General features: G+C 47.0%; 2 protein-coding genes across 8 annotated transcripts in view; one reads left to right on the forward strand and one right to left on the reverse strand.

The window, feature by feature from the left end:
- The window catches only part of cdk11b (cyclin-dependent kinase 11B), a 27634-nt gene continuing 6799 nt past the window's right edge, over positions 1–20835 (forward strand). The window contains exons 1-21 of one of the 6 annotated variants that reach the window (XR_007961489.1): positions 1–99; positions 1356–1486; positions 1667–1806; positions 2184–2311; positions 2390–2528; positions 3561–3736; positions 4653–4775; positions 4883–4981; positions 6066–6236; positions 6319–6393; positions 6919–7133; positions 7493–7583; positions 7666–7787; positions 7876–7981; positions 8067–8188; positions 9764–9871; positions 10201–10317; positions 10619–10767; positions 13568–13757; positions 14854–15750; positions 19818–19992. Coding sequence is in view for 5 of the 6 variants with exons in the window: in XM_052059197.1 (XP_051915157.1) it covers positions 1370–1486; positions 1667–1806; positions 2184–2311; positions 2390–2528; positions 3561–3736; positions 4653–4775; positions 4883–4981; positions 6066–6236; positions 6319–6393; positions 6919–7133; positions 7493–7583; positions 7666–7787; positions 7876–7981; positions 8067–8188; positions 9764–9871; positions 10201–10317; positions 10619–10767; positions 13568–13757; positions 14854–14946 (2481 nt within the window). In the remaining variant the exon portion in view is untranslated. Of the gene's footprint in view, positions 100–407; positions 427–478; positions 498–1355; positions 1487–1666; positions 1807–2183; positions 2312–2389; positions 2529–3560; positions 3737–4652; positions 4776–4882; positions 4982–6065; positions 6237–6318; positions 6394–6918; positions 7134–7492; positions 7584–7665; positions 7788–7875; positions 7982–8066; positions 8189–9763; positions 9872–10200; positions 10318–10618; positions 10768–13567; positions 13758–14853; positions 15751–19817; positions 19993–20835 lie in introns of those variants that run through there. The other 5 variants (XM_052059197.1, XM_052059196.1, XM_052059198.1 and 2 more) reach the window with 5 other exon arrangements.
- Positions 19612–20835, reverse strand: part of mmp23ba (matrix metallopeptidase 23ba) — a 15518-nt gene continuing 14294 nt past the window's right edge. The window contains exons 7-8 of one of the 2 annotated variants that reach the window (XM_052059268.1): positions 20018–20144; positions 19612–19925 (exon numbers count right to left, since the gene is read on the reverse strand). In XM_052059268.1, the coding sequence (XP_051915228.1) occupies positions 19751–19925; positions 20018–20144 (302 nt within the window). In that variant the 3' untranslated portion in view covers positions 19612–19750. The remainder of the gene's footprint in view (positions 19926–20017; positions 20145–20835) is intronic. The other variant, XM_052059269.1, reaches the window with a different exon arrangement.

The following is a 20835-nucleotide window of genomic DNA, read 5'->3' on the forward strand; positions in this document are numbered from 1 at the left end:
CTCTTCAAAAAAGGCAGGTCAAGAGCGTGAGAGACGGTTGCTATGGCTTGAACGGCCAATAAATCAAACACTCCAAGGGATAAATTCCCACCGCTCCAGGTTAGTCACTCTTGTTCTCCTTTGGTCTACCAAAAGCACTTTCTACGGTCTGCGTTTTCCAAATCGAATGATTATAAATGTTTTCTTCTAAATGTTCGGGATATGCAGTAGGTAAGTACCAATGAGGCGCGTGTAATTTCCCAAATGTTTTCCTGAGTGTTTACATCGAACATGGAAACCGACAAACACAAATGGTGCACATTCCGAAACAGAAGGGGGCGCCAACAAATCTACTTTGTTGGGTAGTCGGTATTTTTTTATTTAACAAAACGAAGAAGACACCTTTTGCACTTCCGGTGCGCCAGAGTAGTGCTGACCATATTCCAGGTTCGTAATGTACGACTTCCTCTTTGAAAAATCTATCTCGTGTCGTGTTCTAGCGTGTACATTCAAAAAATGTAAACACACAGTCTTTTACTCGTTCATTCGCTCTTTTCGATAAGCAACACTTCCTCGTCCCACAATAAGTAAGCTTCATGTAGTTTGAGGCAAATATCGCTCCTGCAGATGATTAGCTAGTTGATGTTAGCCGGACGTGTTTTGAAATTTGGAATTTCTCCTTCTACATCTGCATGATCAACTGAGGTCTAACCATTAATACGATTGTGGTACCGGCTGGTAAATGATGAAAGCGCTACTCGTATTAGGAATGTGCCCAACGTCGTGGACATAAAGGAATTAGCATAAACTGCAGTTATTTTATTGACCTCCACAAATACAGTACAGGATACTATTATCCAATTATTCACGAACTTCGGTCATGTGGAGCTCGTTCACCTGACCTTAAGCCTCCTTGACGCCTTTTCCAAGTGAATGCAAAAAATATGTTTGATTTAATGGAATAAGAGTGAATGTGCGCCATTTAACAGTAATTTGGAGTTAGAGCATTGAGTTCAGATGAATCTTGTAAACCACATAAGCCACAATCACAAATGTTGGAAGTCAGATTGAAGCTTTTGCTATTGCCTTCAGATGGGAGTTAAATAGTTCTGTGATCACTAATAATTCGAAATAGTGACACCCAAATTACCAAGCCTACTCACTTTGGGTTATAGACCTGTGTACTTTGCTTTGATTGTACAGTCAAACCTCGGTTTTCGAACGTTTCTGTATAATTAGCAGTGTCAACACACTTGAATCAATGTTGTAATTAAATAAGACTTATTAGTTAAATAGGAATTCAATAGGATGAACATTTTTTTTTGCAAAATTTGTGATGATCTCTTCAATTGTGTGTTTGTGTTGCTGTAATGCAGGTGGTGGAGAGTGGATGCTGATGGGGGACGAAAAAGAGACCTGGAAAGTTAAAACTCTTGAAGAAATACTACTGGAGAAAAAACGCAGAAAAGAATTAGAAGAGCGAACTGATATCAAGCACCCAAACAATGTAAAGTAGACCAACATTTACATGTAATTAATAACAAAAATTGTCATCTTTTTCCCCCCAACATTATCTATAAAAAAAAAATTGCACTTTCTATTTTGAGAATGATGTCAGTCTATGTATGTTTCTTGCATCTTGTTTTCACATGACTCAATCAATAATTCTCATTTGTTTTAACCACAGAATTCCCAAAGCATCGTTCCACAGGCGGATGCTCGGGAATCCAAACGCGAGACCCCGGAGGAAGGAGAACTACGGGATCAAAGGATGGAAATAACAATTCGCAATTCCCCCTACAGTCGTCAAGATTCCACAGAGGACAGGTGCTTGTGCCAAACATCAGCAACACAGCTTGATATAGCAACGCAAAGTCAAACGCAATCCTTTCTATGAGGCTCTTTAACATGTTTAAGATTGCCTAAAGTTAAACCTTTTCCCCCCTAAAACATCTCATTTTGTCAATCGGTTGACACATATTTTTCCAAACGATGTTGGTTGAACTCCAGATTGTAAGACTAAGGAGGTACAATTGAATGCATGTGTGCAGATACAATTGCATTTAAGATCAGGGGGGAAAAATTTATCTGCAATAATGTCAAATCTTCCGCACTGGTGTTGTGCTAAAATGACACCAGTGTAAGGGAACTTCATTGATGCGATATGTCTCACCATTATATTTTGTTTGTATTTTGGAATACAGAGGCGAGGAAGACGATTCACTAGCTATTAAGCCTCCACAGCAAGTTGCAAGGAAGGAGAAATCTCATCACAGAAAGGAGGAGAAGAGAAAAGACAAACGACATCATCGCAGCCACTCAGCTGAGGGTGGTAAGGGACTTCATATTTGAAGCATCTTTTGCACTAAATTACGCAACAGCGTCCACTGAAGGTATATTTCCTCAACAGCGGGGAAGCATGCCCGGCCCAAAGATAAAGAAAGGGATCGAGATCGCAGGAAGCGTCAGTGGGAAGAAGACAAAGCCCGGCAAGACTGGGAGAGGCAGAAACGACGGGAGCAGGCCAGAGCTCATTCACGCAGAGAGAGGTGAAAACAACTTGGAAAAGGCACGGCCATAACATTGTTGTTTGGGAGCTGTGAAAGTGACCACAAGTCTCCTTTGGCGATAACCTTGCCCCTGCAAGCTGAATTCTCGTGGCATTTGTGACTTCACAAAACCCTGAGAATCCACGTCGTCCCAAGCCCCGCTGTCTTGCGCCAAGCCGCGCCGCTGCGTGTGCCTACCGGTCACAAAGCAACGCTGTGCTTGGGGGCGGGGATATGCAGCTGTGACGAAAGCAACAAGTGCAGAGGCCCAACAACCCAATCGTGGCGACGCCGAATGAATGCATGGATGCTGCAATTAATTAATTGATGGCACCCTTTATCCACATATTTACATTGCAAAAACAAACAAGTATCACTCTATGCCATGATGCCATCGAGATAACAGCACTCAGCTCGTCAAAACAAGCCGGTGACATTTTCATCTGTTGCCACGATTGGTCAAAACAAAAGTTTGGTGGGCGTACACAAGTTGGAGCACCACCCAATCAGCTTGAAGTATTGTTTCCCCCCCGCCCCCGAGCAGTTCACTTTGGTAGATTGAGATCCGGCGGCCATTTTGCCACTTGCTGTCGACCGAAAATGACATAGCAGTCCCGAAAGGGCTCGGGTAAACAACCAATCACAGCTCAGCTTGTGAATGTGACGTGATCAAGTTCAGAAAAACACGTGAGTTGTGATTGGTCGTGAACTCAGCCCGGAGCAACTGTGATGTCATTTTCGGTCGACAGCAAGAGGCAAAGTGGCCGCTCCCTGAGATGGATCAAGGATTTTACTGCGTAATTCATATTCCACAGACCAGCATCATACGTCTAATATGTGTGTGGCCTATCAGCCTTGTGTCAATAGTGTTGGAAGATGATTTATTTTTATTTTGTGGTTGCTGTTTACATACCAGTACACTTATGAGATGAAATTTTGTTCAGTTGTTTAGCAATGTATGTTGTATTCGTAACATTTCGAACCCTCCAAAAATCTGCATTGACAAAATTGGGCTTCTGGTTGTCCGGACAGACCCAGACTGGAATCTCCCGGGTTTTTTTTGGACCACAGGGACCGTCTGGAACAGCAGGAACGGCAGCGTGAGCGTGACAGAAAACTGCGCGAGCAAGCGAAAGAGCAGCGAGAGCTCAAGGACCGAGAGAGGAGGGCCGATGAGCGCCGCAAAGAACGAGAGGGTCGACGAGACGGTCAGTAGTCGAATCCGGCTGGCGGTCTTGCACGGTTGACTCCATCGATCACTCTAGAGATGTCCCAATCACATTTTTCTCCACACTGAGTCATCTGCTTTTGAATATTTGCCGATACTTCATTCGATAACCGCAGCAACGCATTAAGAAGAACAAAAAAAAATAGTGCATCTGAATTATTTCAAGTGCCCATTTTCATTCATTCATCTTCCGTACCGCTTGATCCTCACTAGGGTCGCGGGGGGTGCTGGAGCCCATCCCAGCCGTCTCCGGGCAGTAGGCGTGGGACACCCTGAATCGGTTGCCAGCCAATCGCAGGGCACACATAGACGAACAACCATCCACGCTCACACTCACACCTAGGGACAATTTAGAGTGTTCAATCAGCCTGCCACGCATGTTTTTGGAATGTGGGAGGAAACCGGAGCACCCGGAGAAAACCCACGCAGGCCCGGGGAGAACATGCAAACTCCACACAGGGAGGCCGGAGCTGGAATCGAACCCGGTACCTCTGCACTGTGAAGCCGACGTGCTAACCACTGGACTACCGGGCCGCCCACACATTTTCACTTGTTTTAAAAAAAATAATAATAAAAGTGGCATAACATGCTACCTTTTTATATGGCCAATAGTCTAGCGCCTCAGTGGTTTAAACCAAGTAAAGATATCCTATTATAGCATGCTATCAGTGTTGAAGCACCAAATAACGATGCAAACAAACGACGCTCCAATGTCCTGTTTTAATTTAATTAAATCTGCATCGTAAAATAATCAGAAATTCCACTGCATACGGTAACAAAATAACGATCTTAAACGCTCAGCGAATCGATTTGAAATGACGCCACATTGGAGAAGCAAAACCCGGACACTTAACTCTTAAGAGTAGCTTCACGTTGAGTCACTCTTTGGTCCGCAGTGTCTTCACACCACCGAATGTTACCGGAAGAGTATGGCGAGAAGTCGAAGCAGAGTCACCGCAGCCGCAGTCCTGCTCATGTTCCTCGGGAGAAAACGGAACCTGGTGAACTCCGGAAATTGAGTGAGTTTGTGGCACAATAACATTTCCTTTAATGCTGTGTAAAAGATGAACTGTCGTGGGTCCGTTTTGTTGTTGTTGTTGTTGCATTACTCATATTTTGCTCGCAGCATCAAAGGAGGAGAGGCCTGAGGTTCAAGACCTACTCGCAGACCTTCAAGACATCAGTGACAGCGAAAGGAAAACCAGCTCTGCTGAGTCTTCTGCTGGTAAGAAATCATCAAGGCTCAATTTTTTTCCTCTGAAGAGCAATTTTGCTCATCAAGGACTTCGTTTGAGGAAAAAGATTTTAAGGAACATTTTATTTTATTTTTTGGCGGTTAATCCCAGGGACGCCAGGGTTTTATTAAACAATAGAAAATACAATATAACAGGGTGGTTGAATGTAGGGCTGCATCTATTGAATATTACATATTAATATATTGGTTGCCGCCATTTTCGGGCGTGTAAAAGACGACGTAACCATGTACGGTCAAACCTCTGTTTTTGTCCATAATCCGTTCCAGAAGGCTGTTCGAAATCCGAAATTGTTCGAAAACCGAAACCACGCTCTTTTTAAAATAAAAATGTTTACTGAACATGTCTGCTCACAATGGAAAGCAACACGAGGAAGCGTCACTTCTTCGTGTATGGAAGGAGAGGAGTCAATTGGTGTATTCAAGTGCGCTCAGTTTGTTCGAGAACCGAAATTTGTTCATCATCCATAAAAAAACTCGAAATATTTGGTCAAAAACCAAATTGGACGAGAACCGAGACGTTCAAAAACCGAGGTTTGACTGTATTTACGTCAAGACGGCGCACGCGCGCCCTGGAAGCAATTAATCAAACTGGCTAACATAGCTTCAGTGTGTTTTGCCGCTCGTGTAATTATAATAAGCCTCAGAACATCACAAAGACACGACTCGTGGCGCCTCTGACCGCCTCTTGAGACGGGGGAGACGTGAGGGGGGTGGGGGGCTAGCTACATAGCTAGCTAGCTAGCTAGCTGCTCTCAGCAGTAGCAATTTTTTAAATTTATATATACTTTCAATATTGGGAACAGTCTCAACGTGTGAAGGACGTTCACTCGGTGATTGTGTAACACTTGGTAGCTCTGCGTTTTGTCATAAAAGCCGGCCCGTTTGCATCGTTGCGTTTAAATAGCGTCATTTGTGGGGGGAAATAAATCGCAAACGACGATGTGAAACCGCTTGTTTCGAGCCTTGATCACAGCAAGACCGGAAATAAGCACTCACTGCTGGTGATCAGCAGGAATATGAGGCTCCTCCCTCATTCACACATCTCCTCATCTAGCATCAAGATCTGGTTCTGAGGAGGAAGAGGGGGAGGAAGAGGAGTCCAGCAGCAAGACTGATGGTGAAGAAGAGGAAGGAGAGGAGGAGGAGGAGGATGAGGAAGGGCAGGAGGAAGAGGAGGGAGAGTCCGTCTCGGTCTCTGGCTCAGAGAGATCTGAGCAGAGTGCAGGTAATTAACAATTCCGCATTGTTGTGCTGTGATTGAAGGGCGAAGCCCATGTCGCTTAACTTTGGCGTCTCCGTGCTTGCAGAGGAAGTGAGTGAGGAGGAGCAGTCAGAGGAGGACTTTGCAGAGGAGCAGGAAAATGGAAATCATGTACTTCCAGGTCAGCCGCCCGATGGAAATGTTGTTGAAATGATCTCTATTCGTTATTTTAGTCATGCCACTGGCCACCATATATTTTTAGGACCTCTTTATTTTGTTCCTGATATTCTTCACTTTAATTCAGCCTTCATAGTCATCATTTATTCGATTTGAGTGGTCAGTAATTCAATGACATTTGAATGACAAGTTTGTTTTTTTTTGGAATGCCTTCTTGGGACTCCTTGCTGCAGGCACCTTTGTGATCCAAATGTAAAGAAGTCAGACCTGAATGTTTTTAAGCATAGCAAGAGACGCCTACAAACAATTTCAGATTCACTCGTTCCCCGCAGATGCTTTAACATGCCACGGTTTGGAGAGTGCGATTCCGCATATTATAGTTGAACAGTAGTTTGACACCCAAACCGCTCTACGGGCTATAATTGTTCATATATTTTTTTTATAGCATGGTTCAGGTGCGGAATAATTAGGGCAAAGGCAGCATTTGAATAAAACTGGAACACTCTTCTCCTCATCAACCTTCATCCAGCAGTGCCCGAATCCCGGTTCGACCACGACACAGAGGAAAGCGGTGAGGAGATGGAGGATGAGGAGGAAGAAGAGGCAGGGGATGCTGACCCGACTCCCCAGTCGCAGACTCATTCACGCACCCCAACACCTGAAGGCAACTATATTCCTGACTCCCCGCCAATTTCACCCGTGGAGCTCAAGAAGGAGCTGCCCAAATATTTGCCCGCTTTACAGGTGCGTGTCAACACATCAACACATATGTTAGCGTTAAGCCATTATTAACACGGCGGGTAGGGAAGCCACGTCCTGCCTCTTTTAGATCTCTCGCTACTTCAACACTCCGGATTCAAACGATCAGCGCATCACAGCCTGAAATGATCATAGCAGTAGAAGTCATAACGGTGCTCTGAAAAAGTATTTGGCCCTTCCAGATTTCCATGTTCTTTACATATTTGTCACAAAGGTTTCAGATCATCAAACCCATTTTACTATCGCACCGAAACTACCCAAGGAAATAGAAAGCATCCGTCATGTGTGCCCATTCCATGTGGAGCCGTTTGGATTATGCATCATCATGTGGCGTCGTGTTTCAGGGCTGTCGCAGCGTCGAGGAATTCCAATGTCTGAACCGAATTGAGGAGGGGACGTACGGTGTGGTGTACAGAGCTAAGGACAAAAAGACCGGTAAAGGAGCCCGACGTGATGTGGGCCCGATTGGCTGGAGGCGTCGTCGCTGTGATGTGTGCAATTGCTCTCATGTTTACAGATGAAATTGTGGCATTAAAAAGGCTGAAAATGGAGAAGGAGAAGGAGGGCTTCCCGATCACGTCTTTGCGAGAAATCAATACCATCATGAAAGCGCAGCACCCCAACATTGTCACAGTGAGGGTGAGAAGACTGAAGAATGTTTTTTTTTTTTTTAAATGTTCCGTATACGTTTTCCGATGTGTGTGTATAACCTAATAATGCGTTGTAGGAAATAGTTGTCGGAAGCAACATGGACAAGATCTACATTGTGATGAACTACGTTGAGCATGACCTGAAGAGTTTGATGGAAACCATGAAGCAGCCTTTCCTGCCAGGTGACGAATCATCTTGACGATTACGAACGATGCCTACCGCAGTCGTTAACTTCTGCCGAAACGGCGGCGCTCGACCGTCTTGCAGGAGAAGTCAAGACACTGATGATTCAGCTGCTTCGAGGAGTCCGCCATCTCCACGATAACTGGATTCTCCACCGGGACCTGAAGACCTCCAACCTGCTGCTTAGTCACAAGGGCATCCTTAAGGTGGGTTGGCTTCTATCAACTCTTTTACGTTTTGTTTTTTTGTTTTTTTGTTTTGGTTTTTTTTTACGGATGTTCCGATCGAGCAGTGGCCGATAATTATCAGTCGGTATTCGGGGGAAAAGTGCACGATCGATGAATACAAAAGCCTCGAAAGGTCGATCAATCACCATGTGTGTATCATAGTTCCCGTAGTGTTTCTCGACTAAAAGGACGACTTGGATCGATCTTAAGAAAATACACTAAGTATTGGCATGTTACTGTCTTCATTCATTCATTCATTCATTCATTCATTCATTCATCTTCCGAACCGCTTGATCCCCACTAGGGTCGCGGGGGTGCTGGAGCCTATCCCAGCTGTCTCCGGGCAGTAGGCGGGGGACACCCTGAATCGGTTGCCAGCCAATCGCAGGGCACACAGAGACGAACAACCATCCACGCTCACACTCACACCTAGGGACAATTTAGAGTGTTCAATCAGCCTGCCACGCATGTTTTTGGAATGTGGGAGGAAACCGGAGCACCCGGAGAAAGCCCACGCAGGCCCGGGGAGAACATGCAAACCCGGTACCTCTGCACTGTGAAGCCCACGTGCTAACCACTGGACTATCGGGCCGCCTACTGTCTTTACATTCCATTAATTTATACAGACGCAACACATCATGATGTTGAGAAATTGGTTTAAAAAAAAAAGTTAGTCGATATAAAAATTTAAAAAAATTGTGTCAAATGGTCATATTTAAATATGAATCGAGACGCGAATGCCTTCATTACCGTCGCCGTTACTTGAAGCACTCTTATTTTCTGACAACTTTTCATTATACGTATCTGAAATGAAGGATTAAATGGTTAATTTCTTGATCATAGTCTAGCAGGATTGGCAACAGGAATGCCCTTTTTTTCCCACCCCTTTAAAATCCAAATGAAATGTAATTCCATTTTGGTAATTTGTTTTCCTGCGATTGGCTGGCAAACAGTTCAGGGTGTCCCCCACCTACTGCCCGAAGACAGCTGGGATAGGCTCCAGCACCCCCCGCGACCCTAGTGCGGATAAAAGCGGTTCGTAAAATGAATGAATAAATAAATAATTTGGTTTCATTCTAATTGGACTACAAGGCTTGACGCAAACGTGAGCGGTGGTTATCTTTGTGTATAATCCCCGCAGGACGTTTGCAAACAGCTGCTGTTACTGACGGGAAATAACATTTCCTCCTGTTTTCTGACATGTTACAAAGTAACTGAATCATATTTTTTTTTTTAAATTTTTTGCAATGTCTGTTTGAAGCAATATCCTGTTTTTGAGTAATTAAGGCGTCGGTATCGGAACACATTTTTTTTTAAGAATCGAAGTGATCGGGTGAATTGGAAGGAAAAAAAAAAATCAAAAGATTAATAAATTATTTAAGAAAATCGATAGTTGAACATTTGACACCAAATCCACGTGATCGCCATCGGCCGATCACACTCATGAGTGATCGGGATCAACAGTTAAAAAACCCTGATCGGAACACCCCTACTTGTTTTTTTCCCCCTTTTCCTGCAGCAGTTTTACATAACATTATTATTTGCCGATTGTAGGTCGGTGACTTTGGTTTAGCCCGTGAGTATGGTTCCCCGCTGAAGCCCTACACTCCTGTCGTGGTGACCTTGTGGTACAGATCACCGGAGCTGCTGCTCGGAGCCAAGGTAAAAAAAGCGCATCTTGCACGGCGGCCACTCACACGCCAGTGCAAATACGACCGGGGAGAGATCATGTTGTCGCCGTTGATATTTTTACCGCCAAAGTACATTTCCAAATATAAAGCAACATCTGCAAATCCCTTAGCTTATGGAAACCCAATTTTGACTTTTACGCAAGATGATTTACACGTGGAAAAGCTCCAGCGGTCGTCACGGCACATCCACTTTTGCAGGCGAGACAGACCCAAGTAGAAACGTGCCAGGCAGACTGTCTGCGCTGCGTTATGTTTTTTTGGACTGCCACCGTGTTATTTCCCCCCCCTCCTCTTCTGCAGGAGTACTCCACAGCTGTCGACATGTGGTCTGTGGGCTGCATATTTGGAGAGCTCCTCACCCAGAAACCTCTTTTTCCTGGAAAATCCGAAATCGACCAAATCAATAAAATATTCAAGGTAAATGTTCTGATTTCTCGTCGCCGTGAAGGTGTTGAGAGCCGGTAAATCACTCAACTACGTGTTCGCGTAGCAGGCGAGCTCACGATGCACTCCTGACGCGCACCACCGGGCGGCGCTGTTGCATCGAAAGCAACCAAGCGGCCCACCTTCGTTGAATGAGTTTAGGCCGATTCAGGGCTTCTTAAATTCTTCCGCAGTCATTACCTGTGATGAAGCTTTTGAGCTCGTCTGGCAGAGTGGAAATATCCGTCTGCCCTTCTAATAAGAGCGTTCTGTGTTGTTTGTGTGGTCTTATTAGGATCTGGGGTCACCCAGTGAGAAAATCTGGCCGGGCTACAACGAGCTGCCCGCTGTGAAGAAGATGTCTTTCACAGAGCATCCTTACAATAACCTGCGAAAGCGCTTTGGCGCGCTGCTCTCGGACCAGGGCTTCGACTTAATGAACAAGTGAGTTCATTTCGGCACTTTGTTTTCACCCCATAATGAAGGCGGCGCCGGCCGGGGGCCCCAAATCTACAGCCGTCTGACTCACTTTGGAAAGTTTGGACTTATCTTCTGTTAAAACATCACATTTATGCGGCAGTTTTACATTACGACGCAAAGTAAAACCTTCCCTGACAATGTATTTTAGTACTCGCTGACAGAATACCGAAATCAGATGTGAGCTGTGGGCAAAATGTCAAACGGGATATATCAGCTACGATCAGCAGGATTTGGCAGCGGGGGGGAAGAAAAAAAAGCTCCCTCACATCAACGCATTCTTACGTTGCTCTTTCCTTCGGTAGCTCCAGAGCTTTTTATTCACGCCGTGCTTTTCTGGCCGCCTGGCGGAAAACATGACAATGTTAGCGGACCGCTGATTCATCAGCTCATCTGTGCCTGGTGACGCTCCGTACCACCCGGAAATGTTCGCGCAAACACATGTTAGATAAGGGAGCAAATGCATCTGCGGAACTTCTGTTGTCGTTGAGCAGCTGCGAGGAAGAGACGTTCCCAGATCTTTTGACCCCCACCCACAGAGTTGTTGCACGCACCTGTCAAAGAGAAACATGCACCGTGCAGTGTGAGGATCGCGGTTCACCGCGAGTTTTTGGGGCCCCTTCCAGCCGTGAAAAACGACGCCCGGCAGAGATTCAGTCCATGTGAAGTCGACGCTTAAAACCGCCGCTTGTTTGAAAAGCCTCAGACGGGGCTTGCCGAATGAATGTCGAAAGGTATATGTTGGCGACCGGCTCTGTTTGCACGGTCGCGCACTGATGCCCGCAAAGCTTTCAAGTCCGAGAGAGACTTTGAGACGCAGTTGGGATCAATCGCAAGTTCACATTCAAGTGTTGCCAGAATCTCCAAACTGAAAGATTCCCACCCTGATGTAAAGATCCTCCAGAGCAGTATTTCCACCGGCTTTTTGCAGTACAGGCGTGCTTCAACAAGGACCGATTGCGTTGCTCGGTCGAGTCAGCAATAAGTGCACTCCTGAAAACCCATACAAGGGTCAGATGTCTCATTCAGACCTTTTTGGGTAAGATAACGCCGTTTAATCCAAGCTCAGCCCCACGATGGAAAATTAACTGGTCAAATGAAAGATGCAACAAATGTCTCTTTTCGACAATGGGCTTTGTAGAGCTGGAAGAAACCCAAGGAATGCGGATCATACCAGACTACCCATAATTCATGATTTTAATTTGGCCTCTTTAAAACAAGAAGAAAAAAGAACAATTGCCGTATTTTTCTGCACTACAAGGCGCACCTGAAAGCATTCAATTTTCTCAAAAGCCGACAGTGCGCCTTATAATCCGATGCGCCTTATAAGATAAGATAAGATAAGATAAGATATCCTTTATTTGTCCCACACTGGGGAAATTTACAGCCTCCAGCAGCAAGAATGTATGTAGAAAGAATATATATGAATATAATATATATATGGATCTTCTGATTTCTTGGCTGTGGTATTTTAAATGCCGTGTTAAGCCCTTGTGAAGGCGCTATAGATAAAGCTGCATTGCATTGTATTCGTTTTAGCGTAGCTCCACCTTGTTAAGGCATCATGCAACTTCAGCCACTATTGTATTGCCTTATGATGCGACACGCCTTGGATATGAAAACCATTTTAAAATAGGCCATTTATTGAAGGCGCGTCTTATACGCCAAAGCGCCTTATAGTTCGGAAAATACGGTATGATACGGTATAAGATGAAACTGAAAACAGTGGAAAATGAATGGATGATTACATTGATTAAGGATAAAAAAAATGGAATAAAACAAGAATCTATAAAACTGTTCAAAATAACTGGCCGTAAAATAAATATTGTAGAAATGTACACTGTTGTGTACATGCTGAAGTCGTGTAACGTGCAGTGGTGTTCCCGCCTCGGAGTCTGTGAGCAGTTGCAAGAGACAGAGGTGATGCAACAAAGTACTTGTGGTGTGTTGGAAGTGTTTTTTTTTTTTTTTAATTGTTGTTTTCATGATTCCACATCCAACCCTCATCATTGAGTGATTCCACATTTTGCTCCTTCCTTCTTGGTCTAAACAAGTCACTGTTACTGACGACCCCTTTTTTTTCTGGGTTTCTTGTAGTCTTTTCTTTTTTAGCCGCAAAGTTGCCATTTGAATTGTTTTTTTTTTTTATTTAGACCAAAAAAAACCGGAATGAATTTCTTTCGAGACCGATGAGTCCATAATTTTTGCCAGGAGTTGGAAGACTCTCATTCGAGTTTAAATGATCTCCACACACCCGACGTGGCTCCGACCCCCCCGCTGCCCGGCAGGTGCATGTCGGGCTGCTAAAGGGGGTGTTGGTGCCCCTCCCCTCACCCCCAATATGAACACAACTGGACTAGTTTTGCTCAGCTCAGGCTGTCTCAAGCAGACACTGCTCACTCTGGCCCCCTTTACAGCGGAGCCAAATGGTGAGCACTGCTTTCGTCACCATGGCAACCAACGGCGGCCCTCAAGCAAAGACAAAATTAAGCCCGGACAAAGACGAAGGAAAAAAAAAATCTTTTTGCGTTTTCTCTCGAAGATGGAAGCGATCCCCAAGATGGCTAATTGCACTTTTCAACAACTTGCCACCCGTATGTGTTTGCCTTGCAATCTTTCGGAATGTTCTGCGCTCCTATTTCTGTGGCGCTAGCCTATTACGCAGGCGTTGTCTGCACAAATATAGTAGGCCTTAGCTCACGTTGTTTTTCTTAAGCCCTGTACCGAAAAGCGTCTCCGAATCAAATGACGATGGATCCTCTTCCAGATTCCTCACCTACTGTCCCAGTAAGCGGATCCTGTGCGACGAGGGTCTCAAGCACGAGTACTTCCGCGAGACGCCGCTGCCCATCGAACCGTCCATGTTCCCCACGTGGCCGGCCAAGAGCGAGCAACAGAGGGTGAAGAGAGGCACCAGCCCTCGGCCGCCCGAGGGAGGCCTGGGCTACAGTCAACTGGTAAGGCCATTAACGTCCACTTTTTCTCCATGACATAAAAGCGAGTAGGCTTTCCGAAGGCCGCTTGTGTTAAATAGATTAAAGGCCGACAAGCCTCTGCTTTGTGTCTGCCGAGTTCCCCCCCCCCCCTCGTGTTTTCCATGATGCGCCGGCGGCCTGACGTCCCTTAATGTTTTCAGCAGTGGTACGACCCACGTCGGAGTTCAATTTCCACCGTATCGGAATTGTACCTTTTGGTAATAAAGCGGTTATTAAAAGAATGTTTTGTAAGAAGAAGAATGGAGTCTAAGATGTGATTGTAAAGTACAAAGTACAGTCGACCCTTTTAGGGCAATGAATTCCTCGACGCTGGTTGAACTCCGGCGGCCCGGTAGTCCAGTGGTTAGCACGTCGGCTTCACAGTGCAGAGGTACCGGGTTCGATTCCAGCTCCGGCCTACCTGTGTGGAGTTTGCATGTTCTCCTCGGGGCTGCGTGGGTTTTCTCCGGGTGCTCCGGTTTCCTCCCACATTCCAAAAAACATGCATGGCAGGCTGTTTGGACGCTCTAAATTGTCCCTAGGTGTGAGTGTGAGCGTGGATGGTTGTTCGTCTCTGTGTGCCCTGCGATTGGTTGGCAACCGATTCGGGGTGTCCCCCAGCCTACTGCCCGGAGACAGCTGGGATAGGCTCCAGCAACCCCCGCGACCCTAGTGAGGATCAAGCGGTTCGGAAGACGAATGAATGAATGAATGGTTGAACTCGTAATTTGTTGATACTGCAAAACAATTTTCCCTGAAATGCAATCTGGTCTAATGCTTTCATAAAATGCTCGATTAACCGTACGCAGATTTGTCGGGGGTCCAGGAACAGACAAATAACGATGATTCTGGATACAAACGCGAGTTTTGAGTTACAAGCGTGGTCAAGGAGCAAATTCTAGTTGTATCTCAAGACAGCGTCAGTCCTGGAACTTTTCTAACACACCTCGTGTTGTCCAATTCATGTAATGACTGGATTCGGTCTCGAGTTTGACACCTCCTATTATTATTCCCCCCCTCCCCTCCCCCGCCCTTATCCCCCAACCTCTGCCGTGTTGTTTGACTCCTCTGTCCGCAGGGAGACGACGACCTCAAAGACACGGGCTTTCACCTGACCACCAGCAATCAGGGAGCATCCGCAGTGGGTCCTGGATTCAGCCTGAAATTCTGAGCGCGGGCTCCCCGGCTGAGAAAGAAGAGCTCGCGCACGGAATACCGCCAACTGGACTCAACTGCAAAGCAGAACAATATGGCATCGGCGCTATAGCTGTCGACGAGGACCGTCTCACAGCGAGAATGGTGGCTATGACGTGTTCCCAAATGTTACAACTCTCCTCCACCTGTGGTACCATATCCAGCGTGGTAATTTAGTTAGTTTAGCGTCTTACTTTTTTTTTTACTTCATGAGAGAGGTTCCAATTTAATGAATGGTGTGACGATGGAGGTACTGGTCAATGATGCGGGAATTTGCTTTCCATCCGGCAGAGCGACTCAGAGCTGATGGGGACTTTTTATTTTTTTTTAAATCAGAAATAAAGAACAATGAAACTTAGTTTTGTAATTGGGTTGCTTTGCCAACACAACGCTGCTTCGCCAGAGCAGTGGGGGTCAGAGTGGGGGTGACCGTCCCCTCTGTCTCTAGTTGTCCAAGGTGATGTCATTCTGCTTGTCGCCACGCAGACCGCCATTCCGAATTAAATAGCTGCACAGTGTTGGAATTGAATAAATCAACTCTGGGGATTCGTGGCCCACCACAAAAAAAAAAAAAAAAAAAGCGGCAGCACACATCTGCTCAGTCTAAGATGTTGTGACGCTTTAACAAAACAGACAGACCGAGAAGTCAGTTATTGAGTTTGATCGTTCCAGGTCCAGTGGAGCTCTTCTGTCCAAGCGTTCCAGCTGGTGTGTGGAAGAAGAGCAGCTGGTGCATCACGTGACTGATGATGTTTGGCACGAGACCATCAGAGGAAAACAAGTGAGGCTTGTGAGGTGTTCCACATGTGCATGCAGGTCCAGATAGCGTACATGCACAGGCTGGAGAAAACCGCTTGTTCTTGCCTTAAAAAGAGCTTTTAAAAAAAAAAAAAATTAAGCTGTGTGTGTGCATTGTGGCACGATGCACCTTCTCGAACCTCACAAAAAGACCTTTTGGTTTCGATTGGGTCTGTGCGGACGGGCCGTCGGACTCACCGTTCACTTAATCGTTCCTCTGTTCTTTCATGTAATTTGAGAGAAATCGCAGGGATGAGGTTGTTTCCCCCAAGCCAATCGTTCTATCCAGCCGCCAAATGAGATCCAGTACAAGAATTGTTTCAAATATTCTGCTTTGACAAAGGTAATCCGTTCCAGCTTCTTCCCCCCAAAATGCAGCAGCTTTTTGTCGTGTCTTTTTAAGAAGGAACATCGCAAAATTGTACTTGATGGAATAATAGATGCAACTATTGATTCTAATTGTTTACCCGTCAATCATATTTCGTGTTCGCGTGAAGCTAGTGGGGGTGTTCTTAAGACAAAGTTTTGACCGCACAACGCGCCGTTCTCTTTGTTTTACGATTCGTTGGCCTCGAAGGTGCCACATGAATGTCATCTGCTTATTGTGCTTGCAGTTTTTACGCAGAGACAGCTGCTTCTCACATGTGGCTCACCTCAGTTGAATGTATTAGGAGCAGCGACATTTTACATATTTGGATACAGCTTTTATGATATTTTATAGGCGTGCGCAAAGGGTCATAATGCTGTGGCGGGTTCGTTTGTCCGAATCAAAAAGAGGATGTTTGCGGATGCCCCGCGGGATTCACCTCGGCGCGTTTCTAAGCCCCCTCCCCAAAAATACTTCAGGTCAAGGAATGAGGGTCATAATGCTGTGGCGGGTTCGTTTGTCTGAATCAAAAAGAGGATCTTTGAGGATGCCCCGCGGGATTCACCTCGGCGCGTTTCTAAGCCCCCCCCCCCCAAAAAAATACTTTAGGTCATGGAGTGAGGGTCATAATGCTGTGGCGGGTTCGTTTGTCCGAATCAAAAAGAGGATGTTTGCGGATGCCCCGCGGGATTCGCCTCGGCGCGTTTCTAAGCCCCCCCCCCAAAAAAAAATACTTCAGGTCATGGAGTGAGGGTCATAATGCTGTGGCGGGTTCGTTTGTCCGAATCAAAAAGAGGATGTTTGCGGATGCCGCGTGGGATTCACCTCGGTGCGTTTCTAAGCCCCCCCCCCCCCCCCAAAAAAAAATACTTCAGGTCATGGAGTGAGGGTCATAATGCTGTGGCGGGTTCGTTTGTCCGAATCAAAAAGAGGATGTTTGAGGATGCCGCGTGGGATTCACCTCGGTGCGTTTCTAAGCCCCCCCCCCCCCAAAAAAAATACTTCAGGTCATGGAGTGAGGATCATAATGCTGTGGCGGGTTCGTTTGTCCGAATCAAAAAGAGGATTTTTGAGGATGCCCCGCGGGATTCACCTCGGCGCGTTTCTAAGCCCCCCCCCCCAAAAAAAATACTTCAGGTCATGGAATAAGGGTCATAATGCTGTGGCGGGTTCGTTTGTCCGAATCAAAAAGAGGATGTTTGCAGATGCCCCTCGGGATTCACCTCGGCGCGTTTCTAAGCCCCCCCACAATAAATACTTCAGGTCATGGAATGAGGGTCATAATGCTGTGGCGGGTTCGTTTGTCCGAATCAAAAAGAGGATGTTTGAGGATGCCCCGCGGGATTCACCTCGGCGCGTTTCTAAGCCCCCCCCCCCCCCCCCCAAAAAAATACTTCAGGTCATGGAGTGAGGGTCATAATGCTGTGGCGGGTTCGTTTGTCCGAATCAAAAAGAGGATGTTTGAGGATGCCGCGTGGGATTCACCTCGGTGCGTTTCTAAGCCCCCCCCCCCCAAAAAAAATACTTCAGGTCATGGAGTGAGGATCATAATGCTGTGGCGGGTTCGTTTGTCCGAATCAAAAAGAGGATTTTTGAGGATGCCCCGCGGGATTCACCTCGGCGCGTTTCTAAGCCCCCCCCCCAAAAAAAATACTTCAGGTCATGGAATAAGGGTCATAATGCTGTGGCGGGTTCGTTTGTCCGAATCAAAAAGAGGATGTTTGCAGATGCCCCTCGGGATTCACCTCGGCGCGTTTCTAAGCCCCCCCACAATAAATACTTCAGGTCATGGAATGAGGGTCATAATGCTGTGGCGGGTTCGTTTGTCCGAATCAAAAAGAGGATGTTTGCGGATGCCCCGCGGGATTCGCCTCGGCGCGTTTCTAAGCCCCCCCCCCAAAAAAAAATACTTCAGGTCATGGAGTGAGGGTCATAATGCTGTGGCGGGTTCGTTTGTCCGAATCAAAAAGAGGATGTTTGCGGATGCCGCGTGGGATTCACCTCGGTGCGTTTCTAAGCCCCCCCCCCCCCCCCCAAAAAAATACTTCAGGTCATGGAGTGAGGGTCATAATGCTGTGGCGGGTTCGTTTGTCCGAATCAAAAAGAGGATGTTTGAGGATGCCGCGTGGGATTCACCTCGGTGCGTTTCTAAGCCCCCCCCCCCCAAAAAAAATACTTCAGGTCATGGAGTGAGGATCATAATGCTGTGGCGGGTTCGTTTGTCCGAATCAAAAAGAGGATTTTTGAGGATGCCCCGCGGGATTCACCTCGGCGCGTTTCTAAGCCCCCCCCCCCAAAAAAAATACTTCAGGTCATGGAATAAGGGTCATAATGCTGTGGCGGGTTCGTTTGTCCGAATCAAAAAGAGGATGTTTGCAGATGCCCCTCGGGATTCACCTCGGCGCGTTTCTAAGCCCCCCCACAATAAATACTTCAGGTCATGGAATGAGGGTCATAATGCTGTGGCGGGTTCGTTTGTCCGAATCAAAAAGAGGATGTTTGAGGATGCCGCGTGGGATTCACCTCGGCGCGTTTCTAAGCCCCCCCCCCCCCCCCCCCCCCAAAAAATACTTCAGGTCATGGAGTGAGGGTCATAATGCTGTGGCGGGTTCGTTTGTCCGAATCAAAAAGAGGATGTTTGAGGATGCCGCGTGGGATTCACCTCGGTGCGTTTCTAAGCCCCCCCCCCCCAAAAAAAATACTTCAGGTCATGGAGTGAGGATCATAATGCTGTGGCGGGTTCGTTTGTCCGAATCAAAAAGAGGATTTTTGAGGATGCCCCGCGGGATTCACCTCGGCGCGTTTCTAAGCCCCCCCCCCCAAAAAAATACTTCAGGTCATGGAATAAGGGTCATAATGCTGTGGCGGGTTCGTTTGTCCGAATCAAAAAGAGGATGTTTGCAGATGCCCCTCGGGATTCACCTCGGCGCGTTTCTAAGCCCCCCCACAATAAATACTTCAGGTCATGGAATGAGGGTCATAATGCTGTGGCGGGTTCGTTTGTCCGAATCAAAAAGAGGATGTTTGAGGATGCCCCGCGGGATTCACCTCGGCGCGTTTCTAGGCCCCCTCCCCAAAAAAAATACTTCAGGTCATGGAGTGAGGGTCATAATGCTGTGGCGGGTTCGTTTGTCCGAATCAAAAAGAGGATGTTTGAGGATGCCCCGCGGGATTCACCTCGGCGCGTTTCTAAGCCCCCCCCCCCTCCAAAAATACTTCAGGTCATGGAGTGAGGGTCATAATGCTGTGGCGGGTTCGTTTGTCCGAATGAAAAAGAGGATGTTTGCGGATGCCCCGCGGGATTCACCTCGGCGCGTTTCTAAGCCCCCCCCCCCAAAAAAATACTTCAGGTCATGGAGTGAGGGTCATAATGCTGTGGCGGGTTCGTTTGTCCGAATCAAAAAGAGGATGTTTGAGGATGCCCCGCGGGATTCACCTCGGCGCGTTTCTAAGCCCCCTCCCCAAAAATACTTCAGGTCATGGAATGTTGATTTTATTTTGCTTTGCTCACATCATGAAATTTGCACAATGACCGTCAACAGTACATGGAACAGAGAGTCGAAAAAGAAAGAAATATGTGCCCAAGTGAATGAAGCATGTGCGCCGCGTGTCGAGTTCAGAATCGCACGCGCACTCTCCATGAGTAGTTGGTGAGAACTTTGTCTTTCTTCTTCACGATGCAGGTGTACGTGCCCTCGTTGATGGCGTTGGCCACGATAGTGATGTGGTCGTCCTTCAAAGAGAAGTAGTTTGGGTGTGAAAACTCCAGAAGCTCGCCGTCTTTGTACCAGCTGAAAATTGTGAGGAAGACGGCGCTCGGTGAGGAAGCGCGCGGCACAGCAAACCGCGCGACACGAGGTGAACGGATGCCGATCGTACGCACAATACTTTGCCTTTCTTCGACGCGATTTTCTTCCCGCAGCGGAACGTCAGCTTTTTGCCCTCGACCACGAGCTTGTGTTTGGTCCTCGGAGGTTTCGGGGTGGGAGCCAGAGTTGGGAAAGGGAATTCTAAATTTGGGATCACACATGCAAAAGGTGACAAAATGACGTGTCCACAAATTTAGAAGCGTTAAAGAGATACTGGGACTCAGTGCTATTCTGGAGCTTGCTCCGCCCATCGGGCATTCTCGGCAAATGCTAAGGGTGTCATGGCCTCCGGGGAACGCAGCAAAACTGAATTTCACAGAAAAATTTCACCTTACGCATAATTTTGTGAAAAATAGTTCATTCATTCATCTTCCGAGCCGCTTGATCCTCACTAGGGTCGCGGGGAGTGCTGGAGCCTATCCCAGCTGTCTTCGGGCAGTAGGCGGGGGACACCCTGAATCGGTTGCCAGCCAATCGCAGGGCACACAGAAACGAACAACCATTCGCACTCACACTTTGGGACAATTCAGAGTGTTCAATCAGCCTGTCACGCATGTTTTCAGAATGTGGGAGGAAACCGGAGCACCCGGAGAAAACCCACGCAGGCCCGGGGAGAACATGCAAACTCCACACAGGGAGGCCGGAGCTGGAATCGAACCCGGTACTTCCGCACTGTGAAACCAACGTGCTAACCACTGGACTACCGGGCCGCCCGTGAAAAATAGTTCATTCATTCATTCATTCATCTTCCGAGCCGCTTGATCCTCACTAGGGTCGCGAGGGGTGCTGGAGCCTATCCCAGCTGTCTCCGGGCAGCAGGCGGGTGACACCC

The sequence above is a fragment of the Hippocampus zosterae genome, chromosome 2 (genome assembly GCF_025434085.1).
Source record: "Hippocampus zosterae strain Florida chromosome 2, ASM2543408v3, whole genome shotgun sequence".
NCBI lineage: Eukaryota > Metazoa > Chordata > Actinopteri > Syngnathiformes > Syngnathidae > Hippocampus > Hippocampus zosterae.